The 23,737-nt window shown below is 43.5% G+C and overlaps 1 protein-coding gene across 4 annotated transcripts in view; it reads left to right on the forward strand.

Annotated features, from left to right (window-relative positions):
- Nucleotides 1-23,737, forward strand: part of dcbld1 (discoidin, CUB and LCCL domain containing 1) — a 158,771-nt gene that overhangs the window by 19,165 nt on the left and 115,869 nt on the right. For 3 of the 4 annotated variants that reach the window (XM_038799668.1, XM_038799666.1, XM_038799669.1), the window contains exon 2: nt 14,930-15,148. The exons of the other annotated variant lie outside the window; for it this stretch is intronic. In XM_038799668.1, the coding sequence (XP_038655596.1) occupies nt 14,930-15,148 (219 nt within the window). The remainder of the gene's footprint in view (nt 1-14,929; nt 15,149-23,737) is intronic. 4 annotated transcript variants of the gene reach the window in all.

Consider the following 23,737-nt stretch of genomic DNA (forward strand, 5'->3'; position numbering starts at 1 on the left):
AACAGCGCCTACACTTCCAATTTTTATAGGTGCACCATAGAAAGCTCCTATCTGGCTGCATCACAGCTTGGTATGGGAACTGCTCAGCCCAAGACCATAAGGAACTACAGTGAGTCATGCACATAGCCCGGTCCATCACGCGAACCCACCTTCCATCCATTGACTCTGTCTACACCTCCCGTTGCCTTGGGAAAGCGGTGAGCATAATCAAAGACCCCTCCCATCTGGATTATTCTCTCTCCCAACCTGTTCCATCGGGCAGAAGATACAAAAGTCTGAGAACACGCACTAACAGGTTCAAAAACAGCTTCTTTCCCGCTGCTACCAGACTCCTGAATGGCCCTCTATTGGACTGACCTGATCTTTCTATGCATCTTCTCTGCAGTTGTAGCATTATATTCTGTATGTTTCACCCGATGTTTATGTCTATGTATTTACCTCATGTGTTTATCATTTGTCCTATGTTTTTCATGTATGGAGCAATCTGCCCGGACTGTACGCAGATTCATTGTCAAGCTACACCGGTACGCGTGACAATAAATCTGAATCTAATCTTAAATTTGGTCGTTATACCCTCCTTTGGAGCTGAAGAATTGATTTTTAACCCTGCTAATGCCAAGATATGGCTGATGCTCAGTAGGGGTACTGTACTCTCCGGTCAGTGTATGGGTTGAAAATATATATTTTTTAAATTTAGAGTACCCAATTCATTTTTTCCAATTAAGGGGCAATTCAGCGTAGCCAATCCACCTACCCTGCACATCTTTGGGTAGTGGGGGCGAAACCCACGCAAACATTGGGAGAATGTGCAAACTCCACACGGACAGTGACCCAGAGCCGGGATCAAACCTGGGCTAACCCACTGCGCCACCGTGCTGCCCATGGTTTGAAAATACAATTTAAATAATTAAGTTAAGACATATAAAATGTGTGAAATCTGCCTTTGTAGCTTATGTTCTTGAAAGATTTACTTTAGAGCAAATAACTGACAACTTTGTTTCTCCAGAAAAGGTTTTGTAATCATTAAACACATCTATATCCAAAATACAGTGGATTAGCATTTTGAAATTTGATTGGAAAAGTTAAATCTAAACTGTTGCTATTGAACAATGAACCCACAGGACCCATGGGGCTAGGTTCACTGTGGGATGTCAGTGGCGTGCATAACCACATGGCTGCCTGGAAGGCTGCAGCAATGCTGTTTTGTGCCCGTCCACCCTGAACCCACAGCCCGGCCCTGGCAGAAGCCCCCGGACAGCTGCACAACAGTCAACACACTATGGTGATGTTGGATACTTTCTGTATCACTTCTCTCATCAGCCTGTTTAACGATTTCCCCCGTGGAAGGCGGAGATTCCCGGAGGCCCCGGAGTTAACCGGGTCAGGCCTGCTAATGATATGCAAATGATGTTTACTGTACTTGCAGAGGATAATGCATTGACGCTGTTGTCGAGACACCGGAGAATTGCGGTCCACCGCTCTCTGGGTGAAGAAATTTCTCCTCACCTCAGTCCTAAAAGGTTTACCCCATATCCTCAAATTATGATCCCTAGTTCTGGACTCCCCCACCATCGGGAACATTATTTCTGAATCTACCCTATCTACCCCGGACAGGCGCCGGAATGTGGCGACTAGGGGCTTTTCACAGTAACTTCATTGAAGCCTACTCGTGACAATAAGCGATTTTCATTTCATTTAATTTCATTTCATTTTCTAATCCTGTGTCTTGCGATGAATAGAAACCTGCTTAGCAGACAGAAAGAAAAAAGTTGGAATAACTGGGTCTTTTTCTGCCTGATTGGCAGGCAGTTACCAGTGGGGTACTGTAGCGATCTGTGCTGGGACTCAACTGTTCACATTATATATTCATGATTTGAACGAGGGAACTAAATGTAGTATCTCCAGATTTGCAGGTGATACAGAGTTGGGTGGGAGGTTGAGCTGTGATGAAGATGCAGAGAAGCTTCAGTGGGATTTGGACAGGCTGAGTGAGTGGGCACATGCATGGCAAATGCTGTATAATGTGGATAAATGTGAGGTTATCTACTTTGGTAGCAAAAATAGGAAGGCAGATTATTATTTGAACAGGTGTAAATTGAGAGAGGAGGATACTCGGCGGGGGGGGGGGGGGGGGGGGGGGAGAGACCTTGGTGTCCTTGTGCATCAGTTGCTGAAAGTAAGTGCGCAGGTACAGCAGGCAGTAAGGAAGGTAAATGGTATGTTGGCCTTCATAGTGAGAGGATTTGAGTATAGGAATAGAGATGTTTTACTGCAATTGTATAGGGCATTGGTGAGGCCACACCTGGATTAGTGGATGCAGTTTTGGTGTCCTTATCTGAGGAAGGATGTTCTTGCTGTGGAGGGAGTGAGAGGAGATCTCATCGAAACTTATAAAAGGGGGTAGATTCAGAATATATTAACCGGGGTAGGTTCAGAAAGAATGTTCCCGATGGTGGAGGAGTCCAGAACGAAGAACCTTAGATTGAGGATGAGGGGTAAATCTTTTAGAACTGAGGTGAGGAGAAATGTCTTCACCCAGAGAGTGGTGAATCTCTGGAATTCACTATTACAAAAATAGTTGAGGCGAAAATATTGCGTAATTACAAGGAATTAAATATAGCTATTGGGGCTAAAGGGATCTAGGGATATGGACAGAAGACGGGATCTGGGTATTGAACATGATGATCAGCCATAATCATAATGAATGGCGGAACGGGCTCGAAGGACCAAATGGTCGTCTCCTGTTTTATTTTCTATGTATGTTGCTATGTAATCCTACATGCATGATGTGCTTCATATGCGTGCTGATGCTGACGGTAGTTATTTTGTCATCACTTCCCTTGACTCTGAAACCAATTTTCTGCCCTCAGAATGCCTCTATGACGTTATTCATTTTGTCCAAATGAACACCTGTGCTGTTAGGTAATTTGGACATTCTGAATTCTCCATCTGTGTATCCGAACAGGCACCAGAACATGGTGATGAGGTGCTTTTCACAGTAACTTCATTGCAGTGTTAATGCAAGCCTACTTGTGACAATAAAGATTATTATTATTATAAATGTTGAAAACACTGAGTAGGCCAGGCAACATATTTACAGCTTTGTTGCATTTTGAACATCAGGAGGCCATCATTTTTGATCCTTGCTTCAAACTCCATTCCCTGGTTACAGGATGCCACTGAACGCGGCTCTGTGAAACTCAGTATCTTGTTCCAACCAGAGCTAAGTTTCAAATCCCACATCTTAATCATCAGAAGGTTTCTTACTTCCAGATCTGCACCATTGCCTGTCTCTGTCCCTCCTCCTTCCTTATCCTCACTCTAGTCTTTATCCCCGCATTTGTCATCTTTGGAATGGAGTTGGCAAGGTAATGTCTCATTGGCCTCCCATCCTCCAGAAACACAACCGCCTGTATCTTGCATAGAAGTTTGCCCCTCATTCATCACTTCCCCCTCCCACCCTGCCACCCAACCCCATGCAACATAAAATTCTGATCTTCATCTTCAAATCATTTTAATTCTTAGCCCCAGCTTTTGTTTTGTGACCTCCTTAAGCATAAATGTCCTCCAGCTGTTTTTGGCCTTCTGCCACCCATCTGGGAATTCTGCTCTTTTGTCCCACCACTGGTGACAGAACTTTAAACTTCCATGGCTCTTCTTGCTGGGATTTCTCCCAAAATATTTCCCTAATACAGTATACTACAGAGGTAGTGTATACCGTTGGAGGTGCAGTCTCTCAGATAAGAGGTTAATTTGAAACCCCTCCTGTCTGTCCTCCTCGGTGTATATCGCCGACTCTGCCTGCTGTGTGTCGGGAATCAAACGGTTCAGTCACATGAAGACCGCAATTAAATCCTGAGACCCCAAGTAGACATCATCCTCGAATCGAGGGACGGCTGATGATGAGGATGACATCACAGGCTCTTGATGTTATTCGATGCCAGCCGAGAAGTTCTCCTAAATGTTTGACTAATATTTGTTCCTCACCCATTATTATGAAAACAATTATATAGCCATTTATTTCATTACTGTTTCTTTGACCTTGCTATGTGCAGATTGGCTGCTGGGTTTCCCATTGACTGCATTTCGGAAATCCTTGTTGTTATATTACCTTTTGTGGTAATATGACGTTATTCTTTGCTTTTTGATCCAGAATGGTCCGTTGAGTTGATAATAAAGAAACCACAAATCATTGCATTAAAGCAAAACTAATTTATTGAATAACAATTAATACTGAGCTCTATCTATTAAGAAAGTAAGTTTGTATCTGATTAACAAGAATACATGTATATATAATCTAGTATTTACTAATAATGTCCTCGTGCTAACTCTCTCTCTATTCTAAACTACTCCTCGTGTTGGTTGCTACTAATCTTCTTCTACCCAGCAGTCCCCGAGTCTGATATTTATACTGGGAACTGGTGGTGCCCTCTAGTGTTTGAATTACACGGAGATGTAATAATTAACCCTTCACTGGTGTACCTTTATACATATCATTAAATTCCCCTTTTTTAAACATTTCTTTTCTGTGTACATCAAAGGAAAAAATGTATAATATTATGACAATACATGATATGTATATAATTTTGAAATGTATTGAAAAATCAATAAGGCAAAAGAAATTTCAATAGGAACGATTCACAAATCAAGTCTGTTTGGCTTCCTTCTTTTTATGGTTGATCGTCGTAAACCATGAAAAGGAGACTCAAGTTTTTACAGTCCTCTGTGAATCTTCACGAACTTGAGAATTAGTCATAGAGGCAGCACGGTAGCATAGTGGTTAGCACTGTGGCTTCACAGCGCGAGGGTCCCAGGTTCGATTCCCAGCTTGGCCACTGTCTGTGCGGAGTCTGCACGTTCTCCCCATGTCGGTGTGGATTTCTTCCGGGTGCTCCGGTTTCCTCCCACAGTCTGAAGATGTACAGGTTAGGTGGATTGGCCATGCTAAATTGCCCTTAGGTTAAAAGGGGTTGCTGTGTTACAGGGATAGGATGGAGGTGTGGGCTTAAGTTGGGTGCTCTTTCCAAGAGCCGGTGCAGACTTCATGGGCCGAGTGGCCTCCTTCTGCACTGTGAATTCTATTCTATTCTAAAGTATCATTGAAAATACTGTCATGGAGTTGCAGATCTGGAAAAATGTTAGTGTGTTGCTTGAGTTTTAGTAGTGCTTGGTGATTGCGTCGAACTATTGTTCCTTCAGCTGTCTGACCGATGTAAGAATGTGGTGCTGCTTATCTGATAACTTATACAGGAGCAGACCAACCTCCATCAGGTACTTTGATCCTGACGGTATCATCTGGAAGCAGTGAGTCCAGAATGGTTGCATGTTGATCATAAAACATTCTCTGGTGTTCTCTCTAATGTTTAATCTTTTGCAGCATGGCAGATGATGTGGGTAGAGACATAGATGGTGCAGTATTCTCAAATCTTTGTTCGTTAACATCTGTGCAGGTGATAGGTCAGTTGAAAGCGGAGTTGCTCTATATGTGAGTAACGCTATATGAATATCTGAACGAGAATCCAAAGCTTTGTTAAGAAATTGTTTGATGATTTGAACTCATTTCTCCACTTTACCATTTGATTGAGGGTAATGCGGACTCGAAGTGATGTGAGCGAGGTTGTATTCTCGAGAGAATTCAGCCCATTTATGACTGTCGAAGCACGGCCCATTGTCAGACACGACAGTGGTTTGAATACCATGTCTGGCAAAATTTTCCTTACTCGCTTTAATAACAGATCTGGATGTGAGATCTGATAACTTTGTGACTTCCGGATAATTCAAATAGTAGTCAGTTATAACGACATAATCACGACTATTGCAGTGAAACAAATCTATGCCAACTTTTGCCCATGAAGATGTCTCCAATGCATGTTGTTGTAGTTTCTCCTTGCATTGCTTAGGTTGAAATTTCTGACGTGTTTCGCATCCAAGTATCATATCAAGTCTCGATTGATACCCGGCCAATACACAGTTTGTCTCGCCCTTCTCTTGCATTTTTCAATGCCAAGGTGACCTTCATGTATCTGGTTAAGAATCACAGTTGGGCGCCTGCTGAACGTGATAATGACCCCCTCCGGGGAGAGAACACAAGAGGTGATCGTCTCCCTGGACGCAGAAAAGGCCTTCGACAGAGTCGAGTGGAAATACCTCATAGAGGTACTGGAGCGGTTCGGGCTTGGAACAGGGTTCACCGCTTGGGTAAAGCTCCTGTACAACGCTCCCATGGCGAGTGTACAGACCAACAATACCAACTCCCAATACTTCCAGCTGCACAGGGGCACCAGACAAGGATGCCCACTGTCCCCGCTGCTGTTCGCACTAGCAATTGAACCGCTAGCAATCGCGCTCAGGGCAGCAAAAAATTGGAGGGGGATCCGAAGGGGAGGTAGAGAGCACAGAGTCTCACTCTATGCGGATGATCTGCTCCTCTATATCTCGGACCCACAAAGCAGCATGGACGGAATCATCGCGCTCCTGAAAGAGTTTGGAGCCTTCTCGGGCTACAAACTCAACATGAGCAAAAGTGAGATCTTCCCAGTACACCCGCAAGGGGGGGGGGGGGGGGGGGGGGGGGGGGGCAGCACTAAAGGGGCTGCCGTTCAAACAAGCCCGACATAAATTCCGCTACCTGGGGATCCAAATAGCCCATGACTGGAAAGGGATCCACAAATGGAACCTCACCAGCCTGACGGAGGAAGTTAAAAAGGACCTGCAAAGATGGAACACACTCCCGCTCTCCCTCGCGGGGAGAGTTCAGACGATCAAAATGAACGTACTGCCCAGGTTCCTCTTCCTGTTTAGATCCATTCCGATCTACATCCCCAAGGCCTTTTTCAAAGCGCTGGACAAACTCATCATGGCGTTCGTATGGGGGGGTAAAAATGCTAGGATCCCAAAGAAGGTCTTACAAAAAACAAAAACCAGGGGAGGGTTAGCCCTCCCGAATCTACAATTCTACCACTGGGCAGCAACAGCCGAGCGAGTAAGGGGATGGATCCAGGAGCCAGAAGCTGAGTGGGTGCTTGCGGAGGAGGCCTCCTGCATGGGAACCTCCCTCCGGGCCCTCGCCACGGCAGCACTCCCATCCCCACCCAAAAAACACTCCAGCAGCCCAGTGGTGACAGCCACCCTCCAATCCTGGAACCAACTGCGGCAGCAACTTGGCCTGACCAAAATGTCGAACAGGGCTCCCATCTGCAACAACCATAGGTTCACACCAGCACTGACTGACGCCACCTTCAAAAGGTGGAGGCAGGACGGGGGGACACTGACAGTCAGGGACCTATACACGGACGACAGGATCGCAACACTGGACGAACTGACAGAGAAAATTTCAGCTAGCTGGGGGGAACGAGCTACGGTACCTGCAGCTCAAAAACTTCCTACGAAAGGAGACAAGGACGTACCCACAACCGCCACGACAGACACTACTGGAAGACCTACTGGACGCAAGTATCCTAGAGAAAGGGAACTGTAGTGACATGTATGACCGACTGGTAGATAGGGACGACACCGTACTGGACGCAACAAGGAGGAAATGGGAGGACGACCTGGGGATGGAGATAGGGTGGGGACTCTGGAGCGAAGCACTGCATAGGGTCAACTCCACCTCCACGTGCGCAAGGCTCAGCCTGACGCAACTAAAAGTGGTACATAGAGCCCACTTAACAAGAACCCATATGAGTAGGTTCTTCCCGGAGGTGGAAGACAGATGTGAACGGTGCCAAAGAGGCCCGGCCAACCACGCCCACATGTTCTGGTCTTGCCCCAGACTCGTGGAGTACTGGACAGCCTTCTTCGAGGTTATGTCCAAAGTGGTGGGAGTGAGGGTGGAGCCATGCCCGATAGTGGCGGTCTTCGGGGTTTCAGAACAGCCAGATCTATTCCTGGGGAGGAGGGCGGACGCCCTTGCCTTTGCCTCCCTGATCGCCCGCCGTAGAATCCTGTTTGGCTGGCGGTCAGCAGCACCGCCCAGAGCTGCGGACTGGCTGTCCGACCTCTCGGAATCTCTCCAAATGGAGAAAATCAAATTTGCCATCCGAGGGTCGGACGACGGCTTCCACAGAACGTGGGAGCCATTCATGCAACTGTTCCGGGACCTATTTGTGGCCAATGTACAAGAGGAAGAATAGTCGGGGGAAGGTAGCGGGAGGGGGGGGGGGCTAAAGGTTCGTTACGGGGGTTCGATGGCTAGCTAAGGCCCAAAACCAAACTAAATAAACATGTTGAGGGGGGGGGGGGGGGGGCGCAGTTACTACTACGAAGATGCTTACCTGTAAATATGTATGTTAATTTTTGCGTGTTTGTTTTTTTTTTCTCCTAACAATTTGTAATTTGTTCAATATAAAATATGAAAACTGAATAAAAACATTTATTAAAAAAAAAAGAATCACAGTTGGTACAGTCCATCCACAACTGTTAAATCTGCTTGAATATTCCTGAATTTGGAGCAATGCCCTTTTAGCCAACCATTGTTGAGATGGTCTATGACTCTTTGAAGCATTGAATCCTTCTTGGTTTCATCACGGATGAGGTTCAGTTTCACATCCGAAGCAGCAGGATTTTCAGCACACAGCTGTACTTGAGATTCTACATGCTGTACAAATTCAAAGGTTCTCTTTCTGAATCGATTGAACGTGATAGAGCGAGCGCCTGCAATTATCAAGTCCTTGCCTGGAGTATAGATGAGATTGAAGTTGTTTCTCCTAAGCTTCATAAAGATCCTCTGTAATCTCGGTGTCATATCATTAAGATCCTTTTGTGTGATATGTACAAGTGGTCTGTGGTCAGTTTCAACAGAAAAGGTAGGAAGTCCATAAACATAATCATGAAACTTTAATACACCCGTAAGTAAACCAAGGCATTCTTTCTCAATCTGTTGTTCATGCCGTTGTTCAGTCGGCGTCATCGCTCTGGAAGCATCGGCAACAGGTAACCATGACGAGTTGTCATCTTTTTGTAACAGAATTGCTCCTATTCCGTTCTGACTTGGATCAGTCGAAATTTTTGTCTCTTTATTCGGATTGAAGAACAAAAGATGGGCAGTCGTCAGTTGAGATTTTAAATCGAGCCATTCCTTTTGATGATTATTGGTCCAATCAAACGTGATAGACTTCTTTATGAGATTTCTGAGAGCAGTAGTTATGGACGATAGATTCGGAATGAATTTGCCTGGAAAGTTCACAACACCTAAGAAACGTAGAATGGCCTTCTTCTCCTCTGGAACTTCCTTTTGTTGCCTTTCATTTGTTGTATGGCAGCAATCTTTTTTTAAAATCCTCACGGTAGCATGGTGGTTAGCATCAATGCTTCACAGCTCCAGGGTCCCAGGTTCGATTCCCGGCTGGGTCACTGTCTGTGTGGAGTCTGCACGTCCTCCCCGTGTGTGCGTGGGTTTCCTCCGGGTGCTCCGGTTTCCTCCCACAGTCCAAAGATGTGCGGGTTAGGTGGATTGGCCATGCTAAAGTGCCCGTAGTGTAAGGTTAATGGGGGGATTGTTGGGTTACGGGTATACGGGTTACGTGGGTTTAAGTAGGGTGATCATTGCTCGGCACAACATCGAGGGCCGAAGGGCCTGTTCTGTGCTGTACTGTTCTATGTTCTATGTTCTAAAATAAATTTAGAGTACCCAATTATCTTTTCCAATTAAGGGGCAATTTAGCATAGCCAATCCACCTACCCTGCACATCTTTTTTTGGGTTGTGGGGGTGAAACCCATGCAGACACGGGGAGAATGTGCAAACTCCACATGGACAGTGACCCAGGGCCGGGATTCGAACCCGGGTCCTCTGCGCCGTAGGCAGCAGTGCTAACCACTGTGCCACCATGCTGCCCTGTATGGCGGCAATCTTGTCATTGTCAGATCTCACACCATGTTCAGAAATCTGGTCTCCAAGGAACTTAAATATCAAAACTGCATTTGGTTCTATTAAGTTTCAAACCAAACTTGTGCACTCTATGAATTACCTGTAATAGCCTTGAGATGTGTTCTCTTGTAGATGACCAAATTATATGTCATTGACATATACACAACACCTTCAATACCCTCAGTCATCTTTTCCAACACACAATGAAAATCTCAGAAGCTGAGATGATCCCAAATGGCTTCATGTTAAAACAGAATCTACCAAAAGGCGTGTTGAAAGTACATAACTTTCTTCTAGATTCATCAAGTTGCATCTGCCAGAATCCTCTGGAGGCATCCAGTTTGGAAAAGATTTTTGCATTGGCCATTTCGCTAGTAATTTCTTCTCTCTTTGGAATGGAATAGTGTTCCCTCTTAATGTTCTTGTTAAGATCTTTAGGGTTTATGCATATCTTCAGATCACCAGAAGGTTTCTTCACACAAACCGTAGAGCTGACCCAGTCAGTTGGTTCTGTGATTCTTGAAATAATACCTTGATGTTTTAATCTAGTCAGTTCAAGTTTCAATCTCTCGAAGTGGTGCAGGAACTCTTCTTGACAGGTGTACCACAGAATTGGCATACTGGCATAACTGAATTTTGTAACAGTAGGGAAGAGTACCCATGCCTTCGAAGATGTCTGGAAAATGATCCAGAATCCCTTGAAGTCGTCTTGATTCATTGGTTGAGATGAACTTGTATTATAAATTCTCTGAATTAGGTTTAAATCTTTGCATGCTTGTGCACCTAAAGTGAAGACTTGTTTGAATCAACAATCTCAAATCTTAGAGAAATCGCTATATCATTATTGGTAACTAACAAATAGCAAGATCCCATTGATGTGATTAAATTGTTATTGCAGTCCCGCAGTTGACAAGCTGATTGATTTTAGGAGTTTGCTTTAGCTTTGTGAAATCAAGCTGAGTAAGCAAATTGGCAGAAGCACCAGTATCCAGCTTAAAGTTGATTGAATAATCATTTACTTGCAATAATGTGTTTCATTCTGTATCAGTGTTCATGGAATGGACTATCTTGAGAGGTGATCATACTTCTGTGGTTCTGTCATACTTCGCTATGATGCCAACAAAGAACAATTCTTCCAAAGAATAATACTTGGAAATATTTTCTTCAAAACCGTCTTCCTTAGAATCTACATTCTAACATTAATATGTCTTGACTTTGACTTTGCAAGTTTAAATGTGTGTGTGTGGATCTGCACTGAGCAGCAAAGTGGTTTTGTTTGCCACAATTTGAGCAAAGCTTTCCTTGAGCAGGGTATTTTTTTTTTGCTAGTGGGCAATTCCACACCTTCCACTCATCATAATGTATAGATCATCACACTAAACTGTTCACGTATGCGCAGATCGGTTTTCGTCCGTCTCGCATCTTTTAACAAAGTGCGCATGTGTAGGGTTAGAATGCACATGCACAAGATGGTTGCCTTACAAAATGCGCATTTTCTTCATCTGCGACACTGCCTTAACACATTCTACCTCGAGTTCATTTTTGCTCCCTTTTCACGGAGAATAAATTTATTATACTGATTTTTCGATAACTGATGTAAACGGCACATTTCAATTGTATTTTCAAGCGTGAGATCCTTCTGTCTCAGCAAGCGTTCACTGAAATTTTCATCAATTATACCGAAGACTATTTGATCCCTGATCATTGAATCATTCAATACCGAGAAGTTGCAAGATTGAGCACGCCATTTAAGATCAGTAACAAAGCAATCAATTGATTCACCCTTGTTTTGCATTCTTCTATAGAAAATAAAACGCTCAAAAGTTTCATTTGTTTGAATTTTGCAATGATGATCAAACTTTGAAATGATTTCTTCAAACTTGATTTTATCTTGCTCCGTCGTATACTGAAAAGAGTTATAGATTTCAATGGCTTATGGACCAGCCACAATTTGTAGAAGAGCTATTTTACATGCATCGCTTGCATTATTTAAATCTGAAGCCCCTAAATACAATTTAAACTGCTGCTTGAATACTCACCAGTTAACATCAAGTTCACCGGTGTTCCGGAGTTGTCATGGAGCTTGAGCTTTGTCCATCAGTCCTGGATTCTTCAAAATACTCCTCGTGCTGGTTGCTATTAATCTTCTACCCAGTGGTCCCGGAGTTCTGATATTTATACTGGGAACTGGTGGTGCCCTCTAGTGTTTGAATTATACTGAGATGTAATAATTAACCCTTGACTGGAGTACCTATATGTATATCATTATACTTGTTAGGGTGTGAAGTGCTTTGCTTGTGAAATGCAGTACATATAAATACATGCAGGTCAGATCTATCAACATGCATTGAGAGGAGCTGATATTGAAAAATATATTTCTCTTCTCCCTGTTTCATTCACAGGATAAGCACCCACCCCAAAATAAGACTTACTAACAGAAACAGCAGCTGCTAGCAACCTCATCTCTTTCAGAGAACTTTCCCCAACCGCACATTTCATCCAACCTCAGCTCTATAACCCTGAACATTTCACCTCTAGCTCTTCCCAAGGTTCATAAGCTATATAAATGAAATTATTCTGGTAGATTAATTATTAGGAAAGGAGAAGCTGAACAAATTAATTTCCTCTGATGTCGACTATTCCTCCTTGTATGTTAAAAACCCTATATAGAGTCATAGAGTTTTACAACATGAAAAGAGACCCTTCTGCCCAACTATCAACCCCCCAGTAGATAGTTGTGAGCAAATATCTACTCTAATTCCACTTTCATACTTCTTAAATGTTGAGGGTTCCCGTCTCTACCACCCTTCCCAGCAGTGAGTTTGAGATCCCAACCATCCTCTGGGTGAAAAAGTGTTTCCCCACATTCCCTCTAAACCTCCTGCTCCTGACCTTAAATCTATGCCCCCTGGTTATTGACCCTCCTGCTAAAGGGAAAATTTCCTTCCTATCCACCCTCTCCATGCCCCTCATAGCCTTGTGCACCTCAATCAGACCCCTTAAACATCTTGGCTCCAAGGAAAACATCCCCAGTTTATTCAGTCTCTCTTGATAGCTGATTATCAGCCAAGGCAGCATCCTGGTGAATCTCCTCTGCACCCTTTCTAGTGCAATCACTTCCCTCCTATAGTGTGGCAATCAGAACAGCACACGGTATTCCATCTGTGGCCTAACCAGTGTTTTATACAGCTGTATCATAACTTCCCTGCTATTATATTCTATGCCCACTTCCAGTCTATAAAACCTATTTTCCTGCTATTTAGATTTTTGTTATAAACTGCGGCGTCCACATTTCCAATGGAAACTGCTTCTATAGACGTGCCACTATGAAATGATATGCTCCTGCTAGTGATAGTGCTATAGATCTCTGTTGTGTTTCCCATCTTGGCCTGCACTGCAGAGAGTTCATACACCAGCCAACTTTGCTTCCCAGACTGCCATCAATTATACTAATGACTAGAAAATAATGTATATTGAATACAAATGAGGACAGAATAACTTTAATATGGGATGTGACTTATGCCTGCATGATTTAGTTGGCATTCAAAAAATCACAAGTTACAGATTTGTTTTCATGAAGGATCATGTGATGGAAGAATGATTCCATTATGTTTCAAATCCTAAGATACTTTTGTGTCATCCCTTTATGTGAATGATATGCAGGCCGAGGCACTCGGGAGTTTTTATATATATATATTTTTTAATTTAAATTTAGATTACCCAATTATTTTTTCCAATTAAAGGGCAATTTAGAGGTACCAATTCACCTACCCTGCACACCTGTGGGTTGTGGGGATGGGACCCACGCAGACATGGGGAGAATGTGCAAACTCCACACGGACAGTGACCCAGGGCTGGGATCGAGCCCGGGTTGTCATCACTGTGCCGCCCACACAGGAGGTTTAACATGGAAACTGAGAATTCTATTTCTGATGATACGGTCATCGTGTGAGAGCCTGAGAGTATCAATGCACAACCTATTATCTGGGTCTGTCACTGAAATGCACAGGGGTTTCTGCTACTGTTGTTTATTGTGTTTGTCAATAAGCAATCATTAGGTTCAAGTGATCATCCAGGATAGATTGTTTGGGGCCAAAGTACACTAATGCAGTCAAGGAGTCAAAAGGCACTGTCTGAAATATATAAATGGTTAAAAACAGTTTTTTAAAAAACCACACTATTGTGAATCAGCGACTTCTGTAAAGAAATTCACTTCATGAAGAAATATTTTTAGGTGTGAGAAACTGACTGGTCTTTCCTGTCGCCTATCCCCTCCTGTTTTCGTTCAGTTCAACCTTACTTCCAGGGGATGTGCTAATTTCGAATTCTGTACTGGAGGGATGCAAATTTACATGAAAAACCTCATCAAAAAGATTTTCACCAGAAAAAAAATGCTTAAGAACTGCAAACGCATTCCTGCTTTCATCTCAATGAGCTGTTTTTAAAAAGGAAAACAGGGACTGCTTATTATTGTATTGGTATTTTAGCTGTTGATTTTACTTGCCTCTGCCTGTATTGCCTTAATAAAAAGATTGATTAGTTGTTTTGGCATTAAGTATTTGATCTGTTGGGGTTGGTAGCCTACCTAGCCCTGAGAAGTTAGGAGTGTGCAGCGGGAAACCCATGCCATCTGCTGTGTGTGCCAATGGTGTACAAATAGATTGTTCAACATGAACATACTATTCCCAGTCACTTTATTATCCAGGCTGAGATTCAGCTAGGAGGTGCATTGCTTCCTATCTTTTTCAATGAATGTGGATACAGTTTGGGTTGAAGAAATTCCTTTCTAATAGTTTTACGAAAGAGCACTCTTGTACTACATTACATACCTATTAAAAATGTTGTTGCATATAATTTCTTCTTGAACTGCTTTTGAACAGCCTGCTCAAGTGTCATTCCAATCCCTCCCTCGCCCCAGGACACAAGCCAAAAGTATTTTTTTTTGTATTACATCTGGCATTTAAAGAAATCAGCACTTAAAGAAAAATAAAGACAGCCAAAATCTAGAAAAAAAACACACTTTTTAAAAAAAAATCATTTTTATTAATGACCTATTTTAACAGGTGACGGTTGTGGTCACATGCTGTTAGGCCCTGGCAGTGGAACGTTGACATCAAGGAATTACCCTGGAACCTACCCAAACCATACCTCGTGTGAATGGGAAATCCAAGTGACTGAAGGAAAGAAAATTTTCCTGAAATTTGGAGACTTAGATTTGCAGCAATGCTTCTCTGATTACCTCAAAATCTTCAAAAGAACATCTTCATCAGTGACTGAACATGGTGAGTTCATGACCATAATTGTTCAAATCTAGTAAATGACAAGCCAAACCTTAAGTGGTTGATTCAAAGGTACTAATCAATTTGTCTGCGATGAGGAGCAATTATTCGTAAATTAAGTTTGGAATAGGTTAGTAGAAATGGAATGAAAAAGATGTAAGTGGGATTTTATCTTCATTAAATGGTTAAGTACCATAACCAGAACGTAAACTGTGTTTTGAAATGGAGATGCCTGGACCTAGGGTAAATGTTCAGTATTTTCCCCAACACCGGCTTTTGTGTTCACTGCTACACTACAGCTTCCAGCAGCAAATCAAATCCTTCATGAAACAAAACTTGTGTTTTCGTTCAGTATTGTGAGCATGTTAACATACAAAAGTTAAGCTGTTGGCAACTAATCAATACCCCTTGAAATCTTTTAGACCCTGAGGGATGATGACAGGGTGGATGTGGAGAAGATGTTTCCTCTTGTTGGAGAATCTAGAACCAGAGGCCACTGCTTCAAAATAAGAGGTTGTTCATTTAACACAGAGATGAAAATAAATGTTTTCTCTCAGAGGGTCATGAGTCTCTGGAGCGCTCTTCCTCAAAAGGCAGAGTCTTTGAATATTTTTTAAGGCAGAACAAAATAGATTATTGATTAACAAGGGGGTGAAAGGTTATCCGGGGTCAGCAGGAATGTGGGGTTGATATTCAGATCAGTCATGATCCTATCAAATGTAGAAGTAGGCTCGAGGCACCTACTCTTAATTTCTATGTTCGTATGTGTTGTGCATTGGAAAATATGTGGGATGTCCATCATATTATGCAATCACCCTTAAAAGGTGTAAAGTAACATGGCCTAGATCCAGTTACTTGCTTAACTTTAATCACAGATGAAAAATACAAAAACAAAAACAGACAGCAAGATATTTGGTACAATGCCCAAATTTGTAAAATACTGAAGTTAATTATTTTAAAAATAATCTGACCCGTTTTAATGAACTCACAAAAATACAGCCACAGCCCCCAGAAAGTGGAAAAGGCAGAAACAGGAGCTGCTGGGTACTGAGTGGACAGTTGAAAAGCCCTGTCTGGGTGCTCTGGGATCTTGTCTCAGCTAGAACAAAAAACAGTAAAACTAAAACCAGCTCTCCAGCCCTCACCCCCTACACACTCCCACACCTCACCTATTCTAACTCATGCCACATCTTTGACACCCACCCACCCATAATGGCCCCTTCATGCCCTCCATACCAACCTATGCCCCATACCTATCCCCAATACCCTTCATACACAGATGAACCCCTCACCTCTACCTACTTCTGTGTCCCCTCATAATCTCCATGCCGGCCTAGGCCCCTACCCACCCTATGGCTCCTTATAGTCCCCTGCCAGTCTGTTTAGGTAAAAATCCACCCACTATTTGTGACATTTTTGAGCGGATGTTGTCTTTCCTAGTTGCTAAGTAACATGTCCTGACCCAAAGCAGGTAAAATGTTACATTGGCCAATGTGTGCGTGTGAATGAGTATAATCTTTTATGAAGGAAAGGTGAGATCAGTATTGAAAGGTGAAAACTGGTTTTACTCCCTTTCTAGGCTAGCAGCTACATTTGAATTTGTATTTTTTAATTCATTGAATCACTTGGTAAACAAATTTCCTCCCCCAAATAAGCTCTATTCTTCTTCATGCGTTTGTACATATATTCCCCTCCTAAAGCACACTCTTCTTGATTTTACAAATTACTCTCAAATTACAGGTAAATTTATTCATATCAGCAGTTTTCACCCCAGAGAGCAAGTGATTGTAGTTCATCTGATTTAAAATGGGAGCACACCGAATGAAATGTGTCCAGCTGAGTTTCATCAGCAGTAATTATATGACTCATTCACTGCAGGATGTGAATGTAAGTTTGGCATATTGACCTGATTCTTCCTACCCACTTCAATTTGGTAATTGCTGTACCTGCTATTTCCACAGCTCCCGTTGCGCAACTAATATTTGTCAGCCAGCAATTTCCTGCATTTTAGAATGAATGAAATGAAAATGAAATTAAAAGAAAATCGCTTATTGTCACAAGTAGGCTTCAAATTAAGTTACTGTGAAAAGCCCCGAGCCGCCACATTCCGGCGCCTGTTCGGGGAGGCTGGTACGGGAATGAGTGGAAAATGGTGAAACTGCTGTGTCAAAATACAAAACAAGAATGAAATACTGCAGTTGCTGGATATCTGAAGTGAAAACTGAAAATACTCAACAGGTCTGGCAACATCTGTGGTGAGAGAAACAGAGTTACATGAGAGTGTGTGGGGGTGGGTTTTGGCTGTTCTCGCCAGCGGGATCGAACAGTCCCACCGATGGCGAACCCCTCCCCCTCGGGTTTCCTGGCGACATGGGGTGGATTCAGTGGAAAAACCCATTGACAACGGCGGGTCCAGAAGATCCTGCAGCCAGCCAACAGCGGGCCGCCTCCTGCCACCGAGAAACACGCTGTGAGAGGCGTAGAAACGCCCCCCCCCCCCCCCCCCCCAACATTTTAGGTTGGTGCTCCTTCATCACCACTGAAACTCTTCCTTTTTAATATGTTAATTCTTGCAATGTGGACGTCGTTAGCAAGACTAACATTCATTGTCCATCCCTAATTGACCTGAAAAGGTGGTTCTTGACCCACAGAGAGCAGTAAAACATCAGATAGATTGGTGAGGGAATAAAGTCAAACATAGAGCCGGGTGGGCAGGTTTGTTCCCTGAAGGCAAGAATTTAACCAGAATCTGCCAGCCTCACGGTTACTTTTACTGATGCCAGTTTCAAGATTCATGTTCTCTTGAGTTATTATGCCAGAAACATAACCACTGCACTGTCCCCACCATTGTACATGAGTGTTGTCGTGCTTGTCTGGTGGGCTGGTTTAGCACAGGGCTAAGTCGCTGGCTTTTAAAGCAGACCAAGGCAGGCCAGCAGCACGGTTCAATTCCTGTACCAGCCTCACCGAACAGGTGCCGTAATGTGGCGACTAGGGGCTTTTCACAGTAACTTAATTTGAAGCTGACTTGTGACAATAAGCGATTTTAATTTCATTTCCATTTCATTGTCTCTTCCAATACAAGTTCTTGGCTGAAACATGTTGTTTTATTTAATCTCTTCTATTCTGTAGTATATCACAGATCTTCCCTTTTGTTCTTCTACAACCCCCTCTCCCGAAACTCGCTCAAAATCTATGACATGCCTAACTTTTCCCATGATGTGGTGATGCAGAAACTTACAGCCATGTTCCGCACACATGAGTATGGCCTCAGCCGGGACCTTGGATTCATGTTGCATTACATTCACCCCCCACCATCTGGCCTGGGCTTGTGTAATCCTACCAACTGTCCTGGCTTGAGACAATTCACAACTCTTTAACCTGGGGTTACCCCTCACTCCAGGTGCTCCCTCTGGACCTGTAAAGACTTAATTACCGCATTCAAAATATTGTCTTGCATCATTGACTTTGTCTATATATATATTTCTGGAACCCACCTCTTCATTCATCTGAGGAAGGAGCTGCGCTCCGAAAGCTAGTGATTCGAAACAAACCTCTTGGACTTTAACCTGGTGTTGTAAGACTTCTTACTGTAACTTTTCCCAGTTTCGATGAAAGGTCATTGACCTGAAATATTAACTCTGTTTCTCTCCATGGGATGCTACCTGGCCAGCTGAGTATTTCTACAATTTTCTGTTTTAATTTCAGATTTCCAGTATCTGTAGAATTTTGATTTTGTATTGTTGTTTGTTGCATTACACTCATTTGTTAAGAGTTCGTACTTGGTCTAACTCTGTTCTGTTAATGATCGACCAATGACAAAGGGACTTCCCACAATAGCACCAGTGAACTAAGCAAATAGATAATCTATTTCCTACAACAGGGTGAAGGAGCAAGGGAGAGCCCGAGTTGGATAATCATGTTCCTTTGGAATCAGTTTGGGATTGTTTTCCTCAAGCTTTTCAATTCCTTATCATGTGATGCTAAATATTTGATGAGCAACCTTTTAGGCTGTGGATTATGTACCATACAGCGCTATATTTTTTTAAAATTCCAGTTTCAGCTTGCTTTTTGGCTTTATTCTGATGAGGTCATAATCCCTGCTCGTCTAAAGAATGGAATAAAGATTTTAAGGTGTGTGAGTATCTAATTCCTAATGCTCAGTCTACTGTTGGCAGAAGTTTAATCAATTTACTATCTTTAGTTGAAGTATGCTGACAACCTGAAATTAATTGCTAATGTTCCACAGTACTCTGATATTGTTAAATACATCCACTTAATTTGACATGTTAGCATTCTTCAGGAGGACATTGCCCTACCACCACCAACAGTCTGTCAATGATGCTGAAATGAGCATATGCAGTGCAAAAGCTGTAGTTGTTATGCCCAAGGTGAGTAGGGGAGTGTGAAACAATTGCAACCTGACGGCAAACACCAAACTGTGAGTCTCCCAAAGCCTACGTCCTCAGCGCAGTCCTGTACAGGAGTGCGACCTGGACAACATACGCCAGGCAGGAGAAAAGGCTGAACAGTTTTCACTTTCATTGTCTCAGATGGAAGCTCGGCATCTCTTGGCAGGAAAGGGTCACAAACTCAAGAGGTCTGGAGCACACTAATCCACCAGCATACACCCATTGCTAAGCTAACAAAGTCTATTCTGGCTCAGCCACGTGCACCGGATGGATGACAGCCGTATATCCAGAATCTTCTGTATGGTACATTAGCCATTAGGTCACTACCTCCTGGGTGTCTATACCTTCATTACAAGGACACCTGCAAGCAAGGTATGCAGACAGTGGATAATGCCACTGATGACTGGGAGACGGTCACTGATGGCCATGAGCTCTAGAGACTGTGTGGAAGAGCTTTGAAAGCGATGAGCGGTGAGCAGAAAGCTCAGCTGGCCAAGAAGAGGGCCCAGAGGAAACAGAGGCCAGCGAATCGTGCACTTTCTCAGCCCACTGTTTTCCTCTGCAGCAAATCTGGTAGAGACGCCCATGCCAGAGTGGGATTCTTGAGCCACACAAAGCGATGTTTACACAAATCATCAGCAGGTTGTGCAATGCTGGTCCGAGGAGACAGAAGAGCTCTTACATGACTGCTTAGAGACAGTGGACTGGTCCATATTTAAGAACTCAGCGACTAACTTAAATGAGTACGCCACCACCGTCACAGACTTCATCAGCAAATGTGTGGACAACTGCATGCCAAAGAAAGCAGTATGTGCATTCCCCAACTGGAAACCATGGCTCAACCGCGAGATTGACTCCCTACTGAAGGACAGATCTGAGGCGTTCAAGGCAGACGACCCTGTCCTATACAAGAAATCCAGGTACGACCTCCGCAAAGCCATCCGATTTACCAAGAGAGAATATCAAACTAAGCTAGAGTCACAGACAGACTCTCGCCGGTTGTGGCAAGGACTAAACAACATAACGGGCTACAAAGCGAAGCCGAGCAGTATCTCTGGCAGCAGCGCACCCCTCCCCGATGAACTTAATGCATTCTATGCTCGGTTTGAGCAGGTAGCCAACATCCGCTGTGGAGTACCCCAGCAGCCCATAATTCACCCATACCCACCATCACAGTTTCCAAGGTCAGATCGGCCTTCCTGAAAGTGAACCCGCGGACGGGATCCCTGGTCGTGCACTCAGAGCCTGCGCAGACCAGCTGGCAGAGGTATTCACAGACATCTTTAACCTGTCCCTACTCCACTCCGAGGTCCCCACCTGCTTCAAGAAGACCACCATCATACCGGTACCAAAGAAGAACCAGACAACGTGCCTGAATGACTACTGCCAGGTGGCCCTGACGTCAGTTGCAATGAAGTGCTTCGAGAGGCTGATCATGAAGCGCATCACCTCCATACTCCCAGAACGCCTTGACCCACTTCAATTCGCATACCGTCGCAACCGGTCCACATCAGTCGCCATTTCCCTGGCCCTACACTCATCCCTAGAAAACAAGGACTCCTACATCAGACTCCTATTTATTGACTGCAGCTCCGCCTTCAACACCATAATCCCAGCCAAGCTCATATCAAAGCTCCAAAACCTAGGACTTGGCTCTCCACTCTGCAACTGGATCCTTGACTTTCTGACCAACAGACCACAATCAGTAAGAATGAACACCAACACCTCCTCCACAATAGTCCTCAATACCCGGGCCCCGCAAGGCTGCGTACTTAGCCCCATACTCTACTCCCTGCGTGTCAGAACTTGGTTCCAACTCCATCTACAAGTTTGCTGACGATACAACCATAGTGGGCCGGATCTCTAATAACGATGAGTCAGAATACAGGAGGGAGATAGAGAACCTAGTGGAGTGGTGTAACGACTACAATCGCTCCCTCAATTTCGGCAAAACTAAAGAGCTGGTCATCGACTTCAGGAAGCAAAATACTGTACACACCCCTGTCAGCATCAACGGGGCCGAGGTGGAGATGGTTAGCAGTTTCAAATTCCTAGGGGTGCACATCACCAAAAATCTGTCCTGGTCCACTCCCGTCGACGCTATCACCAAGAAAGCACAACAGCGCCTATACTTCCTCAGGAAACTAAGGAAATTCGGCATGTCCACATTAACCCTTACCAACTTTTACAGATGCACTATAGAAAGCATCCTATCTGGCTGCATCACAGCCTGGTATGGCAACTGCTCGGCCCAGAACCGCAAGGAACGTCAGAGAGTCGTGAATACCGCCCAGTCCATCACACAAACCTGCCTCCCATCCATTGACACCATCTACACCTCCCGCTGCCAGGGGAAAGCGGGCAGCATAATCAAGGATCCCTCCCACCCGGCTTACTCACTTTTCCAACTTCTTCCATCGGGCAGGAGAAACAGAAGTCTGAGAACATGCACGACCAGACTCAAAAACAGCTTCTTCCCCACTGTCACCAGACTCCTAAATGACCTTCTTATTGACTGACCTCATTAACACTACACCCTGTATGCTTCATCCGATGCCAATGCTTATGTAGTTACATTGTATATCTTGTGTTGCCCTATTATGTATTTTCTTGAAATTTGTTTAATTCCCTTTTCTTCCCATGTACTGAATGATCTGATGAGCTGCTCGCAGAAAAATACTTTTCACTGGACCTTGGAACACGTGACAATAAACAAATCCAATCAATCCTATGATGGAAGGTTTTGTGAACACTGAATTTGAAAGAAATTAGACGGCTCTTTCCAATTATACTTTTCTCCACATTTACCTCCATTCAGTCTTCTTAGAAGACAGGATTTTCTGGACTCAAAGAACTCTTACAAATCTCGTAGCATGGGTTCTGTGGTGATATAACTAGTATGTGATTATATCAAACAGGAAGCCACAAGAGCAGTGTGAGGTGGGGGGGGGGGGGGGGAGGGGGGGGATTTGCATTGGGGAAATGTAGCCAAGATAATTGCGAAAGCGTTGTGACTTTAAAAAAAAAAGAAATGGAAATGAAAGGAAGAAAACCTAGCAACGTTCACATGTTTCAACCGGTTGGTTAAGGTTTTAAAAGCACAATGTGTTCATCTGCAAGGATGGGGTTAGATGATAAAAATGTGGATGTCTGTGCAAAGGTGTTGCATGATTTAGAGGAATAAAGAAAGTTGCATTTTCAGCTTCTCAGTGGGGATTTTTGTTTCCATACTATTGGTATTTAATGCTGACTTTGTTCCGATAATTCTGCAGTGAACTCTCTATGACTTCATAGAATTCACTCTCACTATGTAGCACTATTCCAGGTTAAGTAAAATTCTCGGTTTTTATCCTTGGTGTGTGTCAAAGTTTTGGATCTGAGTTGAGATAACATTTGGGTGCATAGTTAAAGGAACCAGGAAAGAGAAAAACCATTGCGTTTTGGCCCCCACTTAGAGCCATTAGACACTACTGGAAACACTGATTTGTATTGACGTTTGGTGTTCCTTGTGGTTGAGGAAAACCTGCCGATACTCGTTGCTTAGGCTCACACAAAAAGCATAACCTTTAAGTTAGCTGTTGGCACCAATGGAACGATACTCTTGAGATTCAACCCCAAGGAGTACAGCTGTATTTCTATTCTTTTTCTCAAAATATGACTTTTAGAAAGCTTTTTTTCTTTTGCGTAATTGAAAGGAAAGTCTGATAGTGAATAATTTAGCCATGCTTGTTGTAATCAAATGATCATGAAATAAAAAGGTGTCAATCTCGTGAAGACTTGTAGGGTTGTGTTTAAACCTCAAGCTGGCACTTGAGCAGAACATTGCTTAACTGTTTGAACTCCACCTGAAGCTGAATATCTGAAATACCGAATTGCATTTAAACTGTAAATGAACTTCGAGAAACTTGACATGTGTCCTGTTTCAGGATGTTTGACCATATAGCCATGGAAGGATTCTTGTATAATTCATACTGAAGGCTACCGTGTTTAATGCGGTTTAATAATATGAACTAGAGGCAGAGGGAAGAAGAGAAAAAGCAGTTAAGCCAGATGGATTGACTATTCCAATCTAATAGGGTGTAGAGGGACGAGAAATATAGAGGGCAGCATGATGGCACAGTGGTTAGCACTGCTGCCTCACAGTACCAGGGACACGGATTCGATTTTGACTGTCTATATG

This window comes from Scyliorhinus canicula, chromosome 6 (genome assembly GCF_902713615.1).
Source record: "Scyliorhinus canicula chromosome 6, sScyCan1.1, whole genome shotgun sequence".
Classification (NCBI taxonomy): Eukaryota; Metazoa; Chordata; class Chondrichthyes; order Carcharhiniformes; family Scyliorhinidae; genus Scyliorhinus; species Scyliorhinus canicula.